The sequence below is a fragment of the Glossina fuscipes genome, unplaced genomic scaffold (genome assembly GCF_014805625.2).
Source record: "Glossina fuscipes isolate IAEA_lab_2018 unplaced genomic scaffold, Yale_Gfus_2 121, whole genome shotgun sequence".
Taxonomy (NCBI): Eukaryota; Metazoa; Arthropoda; class Insecta; order Diptera; family Glossinidae; genus Glossina; species Glossina fuscipes.
In genome coordinates, this window is record NW_023998464.1 from 1,797,783 (window position 1) to 1,815,609 (window position 17,827).

General features: G+C 34.7%; 2 protein-coding genes and 1 pseudogene across 2 annotated transcripts; 2 read left to right on the forward strand and 1 right to left on the reverse strand.

Annotated features, from left to right (window-relative positions):
- The first annotated feature begins 842 nt into the window (after nucleotides 1-842).
- LOC119640492 (beta-alanine-activating enzyme) lies at nucleotides 843-5,098 on the forward strand. Its single transcript, XM_038038579.1, has 7 exons — nucleotides 843-1,069; nucleotides 1,454-1,768; nucleotides 1,827-2,111; nucleotides 2,159-2,625; nucleotides 3,211-4,208; nucleotides 4,266-4,535; nucleotides 4,607-5,098. Exons 1-7 carry the CDS (start codon nucleotides 843-845, stop codon nucleotides 5,006-5,008), a joined length of 2,964 nt encoding a protein of 987 aa, XP_037894507.1. The 3' UTR covers nucleotides 5,009-5,098.
- LOC119640418 (DNA repair protein complementing XP-G cells homolog) lies at nucleotides 5,023-9,560 on the reverse strand. The gene is made up of 7 exons (XM_038038452.1): nucleotides 9,082-9,560; nucleotides 8,836-9,011; nucleotides 7,678-8,780; nucleotides 6,746-7,622; nucleotides 6,235-6,676; nucleotides 5,721-5,971; nucleotides 5,023-5,660 (listed from the first exon to the last, which is right to left on the reverse strand). Exons 1-7 carry the CDS (start codon nucleotides 9,167-9,169, stop codon nucleotides 5,085-5,087), a joined length of 3,513 nt encoding a protein of 1,170 aa, XP_037894380.1. The 5' UTR covers nucleotides 9,170-9,560; the 3' UTR covers nucleotides 5,023-5,084.
- A 5,802-nt stretch (nucleotides 9,561-15,362) lies between these two features.
- On the forward strand, nucleotides 15,363-16,296 carry LOC119640658 (annotated as a pseudogene).
- The last annotated feature ends 1,531 nt before the right edge of the window (nucleotides 16,297-17,827 follow it).

Consider the following 17,827-nt stretch of genomic DNA (forward strand, 5'->3'; position numbering starts at 1 on the left):
TGTCCGTGATGCGGTGTCACAGTCTCAGGTATTGAAGGTTTTATATTGGAAAGGAAGATGGTGATTTCAGAACTTACCATCTTCTTTGTTTGAACTGAGACAGCAGACACAGTGTTTGGCCGTTTGATTTTTGGTTGACAAATCGATGGAGACAAGTTAGGAAAGCCCTCGACAGAAATTTGATTTATTGGGTGTGTGTAAGTATTCCGAGAGAAGGAGTAGACGTGTGGCTTAAGACGTCCCGCTTCGTTTTTTTTTTGGATGTAGCAACTTTCTTGTACGATCGACAAGTTTTAGAGTTAAAAGGATAATCTGCTCTTGCATTTTTTTGGCATTTTGAGGACGACGAGGCGCTTGGCTTGTACGACGGGAAAGACAAACCGATTTTTGACGTGAACATATATTATCTACGTGGCCGAAACGACAACATTTGCGTCATTGTAATATTGCCTCGACATAGACTTTAATCGGAAAGTTATTACCTTCCAAACAGATGTGTGAGGGGGAAACATTCCTGGGAAAACTTATACGGATTGTGTCCAAAATCGCACGGGAGTTGGTCGAATTTGTGACAGCGCATTACTTCCACAACTTCGCAGTCATCAGGTAGGAAACCGAGTTTGTTACCGAGAAAATTGGTTAGAAATTTACTGCATGAGGAAAACAACAAGTTTTTTTCTTTGGGATATATTTGCAGACGTCTAGTCTAGCGAGATAGTGCTGGCATGTTAAAATAAAATGCTTTTGACGCACAGATTTTATAGTTATCGAGAATGTCATCGAATTTTACAATCTGAAAGTAAATTTATTTTCTCGCGATGGTAATATCGTATAAAATAATAATGGAAGAGAAGTGTTATGAAATTAAAAATTTAAGAAAATTTTGTAAAAACATTTTTATTTATCAACGTTTTGATGAAAACAACGAAGAAGTTTTTAGTTACGAAAACATTTTAAAAGCTGTGGACGAAGTATTAGAATACTTTCATCAGCACGCCATAGAAAAGAAGGTCGGTATTGGGATACATATGCCCGAAAATTCTGTAGAGGGATGCGTGTTACTACTAAGGCAAGTTACTTTTAATATTTCATAAGTAATAATTGCTATAATGCTTCTTCGCTGATCGCAATACTAAATCAGTATTCATCATAAAAACGAAAAAAACAATATCCACTTATGATAAATATTAACTCTTCTGACATCGGAGAATGTTTGAAGAATGGCTTCTTTACATCCGCGACAGAAAAATGAGCATTTGTTCCTTATTTCGATTACATTGTTAAAGATAACGTAGAGTATGTATGTATTTTTGTGATTACCGAGACACTCTGAATCTCATTAAACAGTTCGAAAAGGATCATAGTATGTTTGCAACATTTAAAATTACAAAAGGAGCATACAAGATTAAATAAATTATAATTATGACAATGACCAGTTTTACTTTTGTTACAGCATACTTAACAATGATTGTCGATTCTATGGATTTAACGACGAAAGTGACAGCTCTCTGAATCGTAGTGTAAAATCAAGCGAAATTGCATACGTGTTCCTCAAAAAGCCTGTGGAGTTTGAGGAAATTTATCAGTGTTATTTACCTAAATTGAATGTTTTGAACTCGAGCTATTTCGTCATAAAATTAAAAACATCAACGTTAAGCCTCAAAAATTTACCATTATGTTACAGTATAGCTACTTCGGGCAGCACAGGTGAATCAAAACTTGTTCATGTTCCCTACAAATGTATACAACCAAACATTGCAAGCTTGAGGTGAGTTTTGTTACAAATTCAAAAATTTCGTACACATCGAATATAATTTGTTTTTCAGCTCTTTATTAAAAATTGAGACAAGTGATGTTATATTTCTTGGTTCACCGATTACGTTTGATCCATTTGTGATTGAGTTGTTTTTGGCTTTAGCAAATGGTGCTGCTCTACTCATTACTTCAACCAAGACGCGTTTGTCCCCAAATCACTTACATCATGTATTGTTTCCTTCCCTTCCTTTTGGATTAAAAGGAGTCTCCATATTTCAAACAACACCCAGTCTATTTCGATTGTTTGGTAAGGAAATAATACGAAATGTAATTTTTGATAAAACGAATACTTTAAGGTAAGGGAATAGCAGTTCATAGCAATGAAATAATGGAAAATTTTCAGATGTCTGATTTTAGGCGGCGAGGAGTTTCCATCTTACGCGGAACTTTTGGACTGGCTACCCCAAACCACTAATCAACTGTTTAACAAACGTGTTTTTAATATATATGGCATAACCGAAGTATCGTGTTGGAGCACCATCTGCGAAGTAAACTTTCATAGTTCTTCCTCGACTGAATGCAGCATTCCTCTCGGTGATGCTTTGGATAATGAAACTGTTTTACGAATAGTTGATGAAAAAGGAAAAGTTTTGGCAGATGATGCCGCTGTCGGTGAATTGCAAATTTGTAGTACTACTAGACGTTGTTATGTCCCACAGTGTGATCAGCACCCAATTCCAATTCGTCAAGAGGATTCGATTACATTTCGTAATACAGGCGACCTTGTAAAACGCGCTAGTGATGGCAACGTCTATTATTTAGGAAGGCTTGATAACACTGTTAAACGTTTGGGAAAACGTTTATGTTTGGGTAAGTTTACAAATATTACAAAAAATTAGAAAACGTTATTTTCTTCTGGAATGCACATTGGATTGGATTGGATATATGCCATGTTGTCTAAATGTACACAAACTCTAGTCTTCAAATGTATATCGAAATTTGTGACTACACTCTAATCGGTCTAATCTTGTCTGTCCGTCAATCTATCTGACTCTCGTCTACGTGTTTTTATGTTAAAGTTGTAGATCGCAAATTTTTGAGATATTTTAACAAAATGTGGTACATTAACGTATTTTGGCCCCAGAACAAACGTTGTCAAACACAGCTATTGCGGCTAATCAACAAGAATGGTATAATTTTTAATATTTCACGTTAAGAATGGCATCATAGTAGTAGTTTGACTAACCATACCAAATTTGTACTACATAGGGCAATTTATTGTTTTCCAAATAGTAAGCTCTTATAAAGCGAAGTTTAGTTAAATTGTTGTTAAGTTTCTAAATATATTTGAATGAATGTAAGGCCAAGATATACTTGGGATAGGCCAGCCGTTTCTTATACTGATCGGGGCGTTGGCCACTAGTGTTTTTACTTATTTTTCTATTTCTTTTGCAGATTCCTTATCACAAAAGATTGAAAACATTTTCCGCAAAGGAAATATTACAAATAGGGTTTTGTGTCTTTGGAATGAAGAAGTTAAAAAACTCATCTTATGCCTAGAAATTGGTCAAACTGAATCTATTGTGAAAGGTCCTCTATTGCAAGAATTGCTACGAGATAGTTTGGATACTTTTGAGCAACCTGATAAAATTTATAATCTCCAAAAAGTGCCTCTAACAGCTCATGGTAAAGTAAATCGCTTTCAGTTAATAAAAATCGTTAAGGCTTGGGAAGAGAAAGAGCACAAAACTCCGTTACAAATTTTTAAAGAATTCTTACAAAATATTATGGGTATTAATGAGGAAATGCTAACTAATAATATACAAGACATCGGAGAATATACAACAAAGCGTTCTAAATTGACAACAAATTTAAGTTTTAGCCATGCTGGAGGTACGTCATTTCAAGCCCTAAGTTTGGCTACGGAAATTGATAGTATTTTACCGCAGTCTGTTGATCAACGTAATCTATTAGAAATGTTATTGAATACCAATGTGACAATAAACGATATCATGAAATTCTTAAGTAACTTAGCTGAAAGACGAATTGAAGTGCCAGCGACATTACCATTCACTCGAAACTTATTTAAACTTGTCTGGTCAGTAAATTTGCATAAATGCGTAGATGCTAGTCCATCATTGTATGAAGAAAATGTTGTTGCAGTTGGCTCGCATTCTCATCTATTAATGGTATTAAATGCTAACAATGGCGAGGAAATTTCCAAATTAACACTTATGGATAGAATCGAAAGTTCTGTGCTGTTTGTAACGAATCAATTGGCTATGGTTGGCGCTCATGATGGTTTCTTATATGCCTTCGATTTCCAACAAGGCAGTATCAAATGGCGTACAAATGTTGGCGGCACTATTAAAGCGAAACCTTTACAAATATCCGATATACTAGTGGTGGCTAGTTATGCTGAAGATTTTAATCTTTTGGCAGTTTCTTTAAAGGTAATAAAGTATACATACAGGCAAGAAGGACAAATTTCCATTACTATTCAATTGCAGGATGTTACGACAAAATGGCGTTTAAAAATTGGTTCTAAAGGCATTTTCTCTTCTCCGTTGAAAGTTGATGAAAAGTTGTGCTTAATTTGCACTTTAGACGGCACTTATTGTTTACTACGAAGTGATGATGGTTCCTTGGTTTGGTCCCATCAAATGAAATCTCCTATATTTTCAACTCCTGCTTTAGTAAAATCTTCAACGCAATCTTGGATAGCAATAGCAGAAGTGCGCGGCGAAATTTCAATATGTGAGGCGAAAAGTGGGCAAACTGTAAGTTTACTCTTTAGTAATTCCCTAAGGACTTATTCGAATAAACCTGTTTCTCACATGTTTACTTTTAGATATCTACCTTTACAGCGGATGGAAACATATTTTCAAGTTTTGCTGTTCATAATCAAGACCTTAAGCACACTTATCTAATATTCGGATGCTACGACAAAAACGTTTACTGTTTAAATTTCACATCAACAAGTTGCAAATTGTCATTGACATGGAAAATTTCTTTAGATGCTCCGATATATTCTACACCAATATTGCTATACCGGACTCAAGACAACGAACCCGACGTTTTGATATGCGCTACAAACGGTTTAATGATTTTGGCAAATCTCAAAACCGCTCTCCAGCATTCCTCCTATAATTTAGAAGCAGAAATCTTCTCCACCCCCTGCAGTGCCTCTAATGGTAAACGAATATTTGTAGGTAGTCGCAATAATTACTTGCAAGCATTTCAAATTGAATAATCAATGTAAAAACATTTTGGTTTCTTAAAGTAAAGCATGCAAAGTGAATGAACAACGGTCTTTTTACTGTGATGAATTACGATTTACGTTTCTTTGTTGGGACGTCTTTCGAGTTTTTTATGATTTCAATAGCTAATTTTTTGTTAGCTTCCATTTGTTGTAAATCTTTTTCACGTTGCGGAATCACCTCTTTGCGCTTTTGAGCTCTTTTTATAAGACCACGTGCTGTGTCCTCGGTCTGCTTTACAACTTTGTCTTCGGAAAAATCGTTATTATTATCGTTTGTTGCAGATTTTTTCGCTTTGGAGGCTTTACTATTTTTAGATCTTTTTGTTTTGCTGCGCTTATCTGAGTTATCGTCAGAATCTATAGCAGCCCCGCTCATTTTTTCTATTGCTCTTTGTACACGTTTGCTAACTTTAACTTGTTTTACACTTAACGCATTTTTAATCGTAAGATAATTACGTATAGAAGTTTGGGTCTTCTTCTCCTTCAATTTTTTTAGAACCGGATGTAATATATTATTAATTTTTTCAGCCGTCCATCCAAAAGTTTGGCGAGCGAATTCGCGTATAGATTCGATATCCGGGTCACCCCAAGTAAATGTTTCTTGACTTTCATCAATAGTCGGCGTTATGTAGGCCTCAAGAACCTTAAGGGTAATACAGAATATTGCACGGTTAGGTATACTAAAAAAATACACCCTTTTTACCTTAATATTTGGGAAACCTTCTTGCAATTCAATATTCTTCAGCTTCTTTTGCAAAGCGAAACGGGCAGAACTTCCAGGTGGTGCTGCATGATGTTTGAAAGATTGCCACCAATCGCGGAATTTTTGTAATGTTGATAAAAGAAGTTGCATATTATTCGAATTGTTTGACTTCAACTCGTTGCAAATCTCTTTAGCCGAAGAAAATTGAGCTAATATTTCTAAAGCGGTAACGGCTCCTATTCCATGTATACCTTAAATAAAAATCAAATTTAATTCACATTTAATGCGACACAATTTTTTAGTAATACGACAACGATCTTTTAAACCATAAACCTTAATTAACTATTCATTTCATATGCCCTTTAGAAGCGTATATGCTTTCTTATCAGTACCGTATTTCAATTCCTAAATTCGCAAAGGATGTGCATAAGAGTCTCGTAAGTGTGTGTGGAATTATTAGATTATCTAAATACTGTTAATAGTCTCTTATCTTCCTTGCACTTTCAAGACTTACCTGTCGTGTAATCGCTGCCTACTAAACAAGCAAGTTGTATTAATTTATAGCGATCACAATTGAAATTTTGTTTAATTTGGTCTGCACGAAACTCCATAACATGCTTGTTCTGAGCAAAAAAATTCTTATACACAGTGCGACCACCGAACAGCCAAATATCACTGTCATCGGTAATAGTGCCCTGCGTGAGATCCACAATATCAAGGAAAGCGCATTGCGCTTCTGCTTCCATTGGAGCCACAATGAAAGGTATTCCGAAAAGACGTAACAATTGCTGACATTCGGAATTCATACGTTGTGTGATACTCATGCCCATTCTCTCCTGACGATTACGTTCATTTTCCAAATCTTTACGTTCTTGAGCGAAATTTGCAGCCAATATTTGCAATTCCTCGGAAGTCTTTTCACTTTGCAAAACTTTGGCGGCTTCAGTTATAATTTCCTTAAATTGTAAATTTCTTAATAAATATTGGTATTAAATGTTGAAATCACAAAAAATCGGAAAAATTACTTTTTCGCTTAAGGATTGCCCATCTTTTCCATTTTCATCTGCAGCGAATAAATTTTTACTGACGTTTCTGGAATTAGGGCCGAGTGGTGAAGACTTATTTTTGCCGTCTGTTTTTGGCGTTTTGCGTACAAAAAACGGTGACTTCACTTTGTGTGGCGTAGCACTTTCTTCAATTTGCTCTTTCTCGGGCGTTCTTTTGATGGCATAATTGACTTGAAAATAGTCAGTTATTGAACAATTCTTGGTGGGCGTCTTCAGTGTTGGCGTTCTAAGTGCCACGGACTTTTTATTATCATCGCTATCGTAAATTTCAATTATTTCGGTTTTCAAGCTTTCGGGGATGGGCAACTGACCCTCATCTTTAATTTCTATGATGCCATCGTTATCACTTAACTTAACGCCATTCAACTCAGCAGCTTTTATACATTTTGAAAGCGTAGTATTTTTGGCCTCAAACCCTTTTTCGATTAGATGTTTATTGCAATGTTCATGAATTTGAAAATCAACGTCACATTTTTTTGTTTCAACGTCTACGAAAGGCGGCGTTTCTTCTATTACCTCCTCCAATTCTCCGTTAAGAGAAATGCATTTTTTCTCTGTAGTTTGAATGAGATTTTTCTCGATAGCTTTGTGTTCCTCCTTTTCCAGATTTGTATTTTCAAATACATCTTTAAAAAAATCATTATCTGCTTCTAGCGATTCATTAATATTAACGACTATATTTAATCCTGATACTTTTACGTTACTATTTGTTACCTCCTGGACCTCTTCCAGGTCAGAATCTGTGTCAAACTCATTATCGCTAACATAAAGTTTTAACTCTTGGCTTTCATTATTTGCATTTTTGTGATGATTTTCAATCTGCTCACCTTTTCCACTGAAATTATACGTTAATTTAAAAAAGGGTCCCAAGATTAGTGTATGGAACGTACTTGAAAGGATGGTCTTCCATAAATAAAATATCTTCAAAATCTTTTTGATCTTGGGTTTTGTCCATAATACCGACAACTTCATCATCATTCATACCACCGTATTCAATCATATAAGAACGTGCTGGCCCTTTGGCAGCGTGTTTTAATTGTTGACGTTGAGACTTATTTAATTTCAAGGCCTCACTAGAATCGTACTCATAATCTTTCTTGTCGTAGACGGTAGTGGTGTCGACCAGGGATAAAGCAATTGCCATTTGTAAGTCGGTTTCATAATCATCATCACCTGCTTCACTTTTTGGTTTTGCCGTTTTCGAAGTACTTGGCAAAAGTTCGTCTGATTGTAGCGCTTTTGTCTCTGCTATTGTTTTTTCCTCCTTAACGTTTTCACCTTGAGAAAGTTTTTTTTTCAAATCTCTGACGAGCAGAAAACGGGTGTGCTCATCCGAACACACTTGCTTTGAACCTTTATTTACGATCGATGGTTCTAAAATACCTTCTTCTGTGAAAATATTGCTTAATTCCGAATAGGTAAGCGTCCGACCCCCCATTTGTTTTTCAGCTTCTTCTAGACTTACTTGGACATCTCTACGTTTTAATAAACGCTTCATTTGAAATGTACTAAAATCGTTACTACGCGAAGGTAATTCATGCAAACGTCCCCAGGATGACTGCTTCCGAGTTTCCTTAATGTCAACCAATATTTCATGCCGTACATCAGCCGGCAAACTACGGAAATGCTGACTACGGACATCTAAAGTTTGCAAATTCGTGTTGTAGTTACGGCGAGCACAATCTTCTTCGAACGAACTATCGTCAGCAGACGTATCCGTAGCAGATTTGTCTAAAGAATTGTTAAAGCTATCTTGAGAATCCTCCGAATTGCATGGCAAATCGGGTAATTTGAACATGTCATCGGCGGACTCGTTTTTTTGCGCAGTTTTGCTTTGCGCTATTCTCTTAAGTGGAGAAGTTAAAAGAAGTTCTGCTGTCTTTGGCCCTAGAGCTTGTTGGACCATTTGCTCCTTGGCTAATGATTGCAGTAACAGAGCTTGTATCCGTTCAGCTTCCGTATTTAATTTGCTGCGTTGTTGTTGACGACGAGCCTTTAAGTACAAAAAAATTAATTAAAATCGAAACAAGGTCTGTGTGAAAGATTACAATTGTCTCTTTCTTCAACTGCGGCACACAGCCATCGAATACAAAAACCGGTTTCACACGATAGTACAGTAATTTACATAAACGATGAAACAAACCCAATAAATGGGCATTGTTCAGAGCAGCCCCTTTATTGTCTTGAAATCCTTTTATAACTTGATGCAGCCAAATGGAAATATCTGAAGAAAATATAATCGAAACCAATTTATTTTTTTAATTTTATAATTTTTAATTTAATTTTATTCTTACCAACAGCCAACACTTTTCCTTCTAAGCTTTCGACAGGAATGGGCTTACCACATGAATCTATAAGTTTCCAAAGACCGGTAACTCCCATTCTATCTAATTTAACAACAAAGTTTTTACAAACTAAATAAAGCCAAGCAAAAACGTTGATAAGCAGTTTATCTTGATGCAGGCAAGGAAACGGAAATGTGGTTATTCCAAATATTGTTTAGAAGCGATAACAAACCAGCCAAATATTCAGTGGAATTCCGATGTATCGTCAGACGCTATCAACTAGTGCGTCTGCTTCTGTCTACTGAACTGCTTATTTTTGTAAATAACAATAAAGAAGAGATTTATTGAATTCTATAATTATTATGACGTTCTATGGCTTTTAGTGGTTTTGTAAAAAAACGTAAAATTTTAAAGACTGTTGTTCTATGGTTTTTATTGGTTTTGAAATAAATTGTGGAATTTTAAAAGAAAAATGTTGTAGACAGACGTATCAGAATTAAAAATTTCCTCTTCTTCTTTTTCTGTTATTCAACAAATTAACATCCGAAAATTCGCGATGTGCAGAAAAAGCCTAACCTGAATATAGAGTTCTTTGGTTGGACTTTAATAAAATTGGGGTTAGATTTGGTATATAATATTATTATTTATTTATTGTAGTCACGATTTGAGTAAATTCTTTTTATATTTGCGTGTGTTATACTTTCGCCACGTTATTATTTTTTTTTTTTGTAGTCTTTATTAAATTATGCATATTACTCTTCCGCCACGAGTAAATTTTGGTATGGAAGAAGTAATATACTATATGAGTATAAAGTGTCATATGAAGGAATTGATGGATGTGAGATTGATTAAATGTAAAAGAAAGTAGGTGCATAAATTCAATGTAAACGTTTGTTTGTCATGATGATATAATTTAAAAAAGGAAAGGATTGCGAAGTAAGCTGTTAACCGTAGGATCCCTAATTTATTTTGAAAATATCAATCATTGTTGACTGAAAGTGAGGCAAGAGGAAGTAATGTCGAGGCCAGATTGCAAATTGCGCCTACATAAATCTGGATGAAAGTTGAAACTAAGAATGACAGTGTCGACAGTAAAGTCCAGAAATGAGATGTTTTCAGGAAGAAAACTGAAAATTTTGTTAATACATAAATTGAAACAAAGAGGGCCTGAATACATCAAATACATAAATTACACAATTCGGATTTTAAGGTGTTGATATTGACAGAATCACACGTTGCGGTCGTTTTCAGAAAGCAGGCAATGAGAGTGTGCAAACGTAAAAGCAAACGCTAAGTTTATTGCTGACCGCAAACTGACAATGTTGTCTTGGGCAGATCGGTAACGTCTAAAACCAATTTGAAGATTGCTAAGGATATACTTGGACTCAAGATACCGTTCTAGACGAGAGTGTAACACTTTCTCGAAAATATTTCTAGAGGTGGAAACTAAGGCAAGATTTTGGGCTGGTTGTTGCGAATACCGTGTAAGTTCGGAGCTGAGTCCTTTGAGAAATTAATGGCTTTATCGAGTTCAGGGAGAGATATGTCATTTACGAAACAATTATCACTGTCCTCATCAAGTGAAACAGAGGGGATTACAGGATCAGAAGGCCAACAAGCTTGTCACGGAATTCGTTAAAGAGTTGTGAGGGTATGAAACAACGAGAGGAAGTGACACCTCTGAAAATTCTGCCAATGCGCCAAAGATCTGAGGTTGACATGTCACTGCGTACGTTTTCACAAAATTGTTTCCAACCTTTACGTTTGCCCAGCCTGAGAGTATAGTTAAATTCCTTTCTAATATTGGCTAAAAAATTGAAATTTATTCTAGAAGCAGATCTTTCGTATTTATTTACAGCGAATCGAAGTTTAGTTGTGATTCGATCGTATGCGGTGTTCCACAAATGATTAGGAGGGTAGAATTTTTTAGCAAACTTTCGGTTCGGAGCATCAGTAAAAGACTTTGAGAACCTACCAAAGAAACAACTCGAAGAATCATCGATCATCCGTTGGGATGGTTTTAAAAATGCTACGGATCGTAAACTAATTTTAGGGAAGTAAGCAAAGCGGGTTTAACAAACTTGGGAGCGGGTTTAACATACTATGGCAACGGTAATAGGGTGCAAATGAAGACCAATTTTGATTAGACGATGGTGTCCTTAAGGGTCGTCCAGGTACTCAGTGAACTTAGATTAGGTGTACAAAAACTTACACCAAAAAAAATTACCCCAAAAAAACTTACATCAAAAAAAATTGAAAATAAATGGTTGTGAGCAAGGCCTGGGTAAAGAAGACAGCAGCAAGCTAAACGAGCATTATATACTCCCCGCAAGCGTAACTATGTTGACTGAAATCACCTCATATTTATCTTGGTGCGATCTGTTGCATATTCTTTGATTAATGTATTAATGTATTGCGGCGCGTTAGCGCTATACATAGACCGCAATTGATAGAATTGATAGAATGTGCCGTAGCCGCATGATCAATGTAACTTTTTTTCGACCAAGTTCAATTATTGGCAAAGCATTATTTCTGGATTGGATAAATACACAATACTCACATCTGGCGTGGGCATAACCTCTGGCCTAGGCGATTTTAATGTCCGTAGTTTCAAGGGAGGTGATGCGGCCTTGTGTCCAAACTTTATTTCGCAGATAGAGTTTTGGGTATTTAGAGCTGACAAACAGTGAAATTATGAAATGGAATGGTGTCGGAATATGTAGTGGTGTTCTTTGAGTGAGATGAGTTCCGCAGTGGGATGTAACGTTGTTCCTTTTCCCAAATAGCAATATTTCACTTTTTCAGATATTTCAGTTGCTATCTTTGTTTATTTGGACATAAAGCACTTTGTGTACCAGCTATGTTATATAAACAGTCACTTATTTTGTTTTTGTTTGCTCTTTTGAGAAGATTTCTTATTGAATTTTAAATTTCAATTATCGATGAGTTATTAAGGCGTGACGGTTGCACACCTTCACAGGGTTTTTTATCGCAGTTCAGCGTAACATTTAAAAAGAGTCATCTATCAGGAAATAAGGATATTTCTTCCTGATCCGAGAACAAAATTGTTTTTTCAAAACAAAATTCTGAAGTGCAATCTTCTTCTTCTTCTATTATTCAGCAAATACGTCGATGGATTCAATGATTTTTTTATATTTTCTTTTTCTTGCTCAAAAAACTGAAATTGAAATTTTTTACAACAAAAATCCAATGAATCAGAATTCAGTTCGGAATCAAAGATAAAAAATTGACGAAAGCAAGACAAGATTCGATTTGAAAATAACAAGCCGAACTGGAACGCAATGCTAGATCTTTATTCGAACCACTTGTGCTTTGGCCGTGTTTGCGTACACATCGTAAATGGCCAAACAATAATACTAACTTTTTTTTCTAGTACTGATATTAAATCAAAGAAAATTATAACGCTGAATAGTAATGAATGCATTTACATCCTCCAAATGCGTTGTCATCTCAAGTTGAATTCATGCATTTTGTATAGCCGTGTAATACCAAGTTTTTCTTTAGGGATAAAGGCAATCATACCAATCGTAAACGAAAGGCATATGTTATTATACCGTTACTTTATGCATTTATAAAAAATAAAAAGCACAGTTACAAAACAAAAGAAGTGCGTTAAGTGTTTAATGTAAATTTTTAATTTTTATTTCAGTTTTCATGTATATATAAAAGTAAAATTGAAATATTGAAGATTTTACTCTGTTATTTAAGGAGGAAAATTTTGCCAATCACCAATAAAAAAAATTCGCTCTCAAGACCGTATTGCTAGGCATGGAGGGGAAAAATATCACCGCAAATGAAAACACATAACTTCTATAATATCAATAAGAGCTAAGAATGTTAGAGGATGGAATGGAGGTCTTCCTAAAAGCATATAACGCGGTCAACGATTTGATGGGGATCGAGGCTGCGTCATTTATAATTGCACATAACTAAGTAATGGATAAAAATCAGTGCCAATAATCACACTATAAATATCGGGTTAGACGATGTAAATCGTTGTAGCAGTTGTAGCAAGGTTCTAACATACGTTATCGCATTCTCCACCCAATAAAAAGCTAATTGATAATAAATTAGAATTAAAATTGTAGCTTTAATTGTCAACGTATTAATAAAGACGTTACGATTGTTTTTGGATCCGACAAGCAAGCGGGTCTGGCGAAAATTTGGACAGCAGACTATCCGAACTATCGAAGATTGTAGATGAAAATATGAAAATTGTCGGTGTTCTTCCGAGGTTATCTCAATTTCTAAACTATTGAGGGCGCCTGTGTATATTTGTTTTTATTAACTTCGATTACGCAATTGCCCCATTAAACCGTATGTGAAATTCTGAAATAACCGAATACTTTTTAGAATCGTATAAAATGGAACATGTAGATTTCTTTTGTGTAAAACATGTACATAGATAACGCAATTACCCCAAATACTTTAGATTTGGCGGCTGTAATTGCATGGAATATGTTAAATAAATATATATTGTAAGGTTATAATGTTGATAGTAGCTATAAGCAATGAATATATGCTTGCAAAGTCTCCTCTTATAGAAACTACGCAGGATTCTTTATGAGTGTGACGTAGCTGTTCGGCCTGATAGCGCCAAATCTTCATTTCTCTTTATCTCGCCAGATCGGCTAGAGGAGTTCTTGGCTAGCACCAAGCGAATGAAATGCTACAGTTATGATTAAATATCTCGAATCATTCTTTCTTTATTCATCTTCTTTTATTTATACTTATTTTCTAGCTTCTTAGTTTTCTGCTTAAGTGTATGGACAAGTTATTTATGCTGTGGTCAGCGTAATTGGAAATGGGGGCGCTTAGCTTCGAATTGCATTCTTTACATTTGTTTAAAAATTGGGTTATTGGGAAATGCGAATCAAAGCTTTATGAAGTGTTTCATACTTTGTTGTTTTATTTTGTTAATAAATTTTACCCAGTATTTTGGTGTGTGGTACACTTCAAGTGGACTCATATCCACAGCGATGTGCAGTCACAGTACAATATGCAAACATACCATATTAAACGAAACCATATTTCGATAGAAAATTGTCACTGAAATTTATTAAATCATTTGACTATAAAAACAAAGCGAGGTAACCGGAAGAAATTAAATTTTTTAACATCACCTTTGGGTTATTTTTTAGCATGGAAACTCATATTTGTGCCCTTAGCTTTGTAAATAAATAATAGAACTTGGCGTCGTAACAAGAAACCTTCTATAGAAGTTTTGATTACAAATACTGACAACGACAGAATAAGCAATCGAATAGCTACTAATTAGCAGCGTTGCTACTGCTATTGAGAAGTATATGGCGCAGAGTGCCAGAAAATTTTGATAAATATTAAGTTCAGTTAGCTAATGTTTAGTTTAGTAATCAATAGTAATAAATACTAATAAGTATTAATGATAATGATAATACAACAACAACCGTCAATTCACGCCATTCCTACTGTTGCATCAAAAACTCGCCAAGACAACCAACAACCATTTACAGCGTATTTGATAGTATTAATGTTTGGGCACGCAAATATGTTTTGGGACACAAACTTTTTTTAAAAATAGTATCTTCGAATCTTTATATTGCGTGTGCTTGACAATTTGTTCGCATAAACAACTTTCATCTTGATGGTGCAATTTTGTCCATCAAATATATTTCAAATGCAGCAAATACGCGCAATTCGAAAACTCATCGTTCAGCAAAAAAAACGATAAATTTAAAAAAATTGCGCCTGCCAAATATAAAATGGCTTTTAATCCTTGGTAGATCAAAATAATTTATGGACTCATGAGCAACTACGCTTATGATAAAATATGTATGAAAATGATTCGTAGCATGCCAAGCGATATTTGTTGATATTTCTAAAAAATTATACCCGCCTCCGGGATCTAAATTGCTTATTTAAAAAAAAAATCTGTCTTTTAAATAATTACAATTGTTTCTTATCCCTTATTTTTAAATTTTAATCAATTTTTTCCCCTAAATGAAATCTCTAAAATAAACCTTCTAATAGGGTAAAATCGAATTATCATTTTTTTTTTGAAAATAGGGTAAAATCGAATTATCATTTTTTTTTTTGAAAATAGGGTAAAATCGAATTATTATTTTTTTTTGAAAATAGGGTAAAATCGAATTATCATTTTTTTTTGAAAATAGGGTAAAATCGAATGCCACGCCTATAAAAATTGTATAAAACTATTGAGGAGACGTACAATGGGAGATGAATGCATATTTTTGATACATTTGATACATATACATTTTTTCTTTCTGTGCATAGCAGCACATGAAAAACTTATATTAGGCTTTGTGCGCTTCCCGGTAACTATGACATAGGATTGTTTTTCAGAGGCAAATTGTTTATCTCTTTTCCTTTAAACAGGAAGAAACGGAAAGTGAATCATTTTTTTGGGAGAAAGTAAAAGATATTTACCATGAAACCCGTTGCCATGCTTTGTGTTTTATCCCCGATACTTCACTTATGATTATACCAAAAAATGTAACATTCTGTGCAGCAGGCTCAGATTTCTTGCTTCGAATATTTCGTACAGATCTTCAAAATTCAGACACAGTACAAATATTAAAAGGTCATACCAACTATGTTAACGAGATTAGCTGGAGTAATGAATGCGAATTTTTGGCATCAGTAAGTGATGACAATTCGTGCAAAATCTGGTGTTCTGAATCAAACTATGATAACATCATTACATTTTGTTTGTCATCGGCTGGCATGTCGGTAAAGTGGCATCCTGACGACCCAATGAGGTGATGGTAGCCGAAAAAAAGGGTGTCATACATATGTACAATGTACGTTCACAGCAGTCTGTTATATCTGTTGAATGTCCAAAAATTCCATTATTGACTGCTGATTGGTCTTTCAATAATTATCGCATTATTACTGCTTTATCTGGAGGGAAATTGTAACGTTCGACATGTCGCGGAGACCTTGGTCGCCGAAAAACGTGAAGCCGGTACACGAGGATGGGGGACGATGTTTGCGTATTTCTCCAAGTTCTGAGAATGTAACGGCCAGTATCGGCAGACCAGACATAACACTTAAACACTTAAAATCTTCACTGCTAATTTCACAGTGCCGTTGATCGAAGCTCCTTTAAAATCATGTGCTGGTTTGTCTTGGCATCAACGCTTGCCTTATGTAGCAGCTGCTTGTGATCGAAAACTATGTTTTTGGAAAGTTCAAACAAAATAGTTATGCTCTTCCAATTATTGATTGCTTTATTTCACTTTTATTTTATTTAAACAAAAAAAAAATGGTGGAAATATACAAAATGCAAAACTGACAAAAGAAAATTCATTTTATCAAGCGTTAACTAAAGAATCCAAGTATGCATTATGACGTTGCTCTTGTTGAACTTGCAATTTCTGTAACTTTTTCAATTGGTTTGCGCTAATCTTGTTGCCATCTTTATCATGGGTTGGTGAGCCCTAGAATTTAGGAGGAACACAAGGATTTCAAGCACTGAGATTGACAATTTGCTTTCTTATGTCACACTTACGTTTTCATCAAATCGTGAATATTTATCGCTTGCTTTGAGGAACATTTCCTTTGGATTAACCTTTTCCTTGTTCTCCTTAACATCTGCCTTTCCGGCTGCAACATGTTTCTTACATTCCTTTTTTGCTAAACGCTCAGCTGAACAGAAACACCGAACGTCGCTGAGATTCTGGTATCCCTTATTTCCTCAATAACAGAAAAAATGTGCACAAGAAACGCAGATTTAGTTTTGTGAATGGCGTTAGGAAAAAAATTCATTACGGTTTGATAAGAGACAAATTGTGTTTGTACGTAATTTTTTTTTTGTTCAAATTAAAAATTATGCAATAATGCGGGAAGAATTTCTTAAGAAAAAATATACGGTATCTGATTTATTTTCTTTTTACTATGAAATAATTATAATAATAATTAATAATTATTGTGTTCAATTCTTCCACATAGGGATTAGTACTTTTAACTACTGCCTTTTGTTTGCTTTGATACGCTTCCAGTAAATGGAGAACATCTCTGTTTTCCAACAAGAAAAAAAATTGGTTTTTTGCTCAAATCCATAAAAATTTCAACGTATATTCTATGGACGACGCCATTATAGTGTATCAAAATTTAATTTTTTTGTCAAAACCTTTACAACATCGGCGAGCACGATTCAAAAACCCTATAAAGTAAATACATTCTTGATCAGCACAAAGTCCTGAATACACCTAAGCATGTCCGTCTGCTCGACTATCCACCTAGTTTTCTACTTACCTGTGTATTTTTGTAGTCAACATTTGCTCATTCGCAAAAATTAATGCATCGCCTACAAATTGTAAAAGAATTTGAAAATGATCAAAACACACATCTACATCTACAGTGCCAACATGCCTATGAATTAAAAACTTTTGCTTTCCATGTTTTTTGCTCGGTACTTATAAAATCTAACAGATACTTGGTGTAAGTGAATTTTCACTCTTATTCTTAAAAATAGAAAAGCCGGCCATACCTCCACAATGTTATAGAACAGGGATGGCTATAATAGTTTTCTTTAAATAACTTACTAACGAACGTCGAGATTGAAAGTATATTCCATCATTTGAATTATCTTATTTGTAAAGAATTTTATTGCATTCTTCTTCATTAATAAATTTTTAGTTAAATTTACTATTGTTTTTGTTTTCTTAAATTTTATTTCTATTATAAAAGAAATATTTTATCCTAATATCATTTTAAAGATCAAACAACAGGG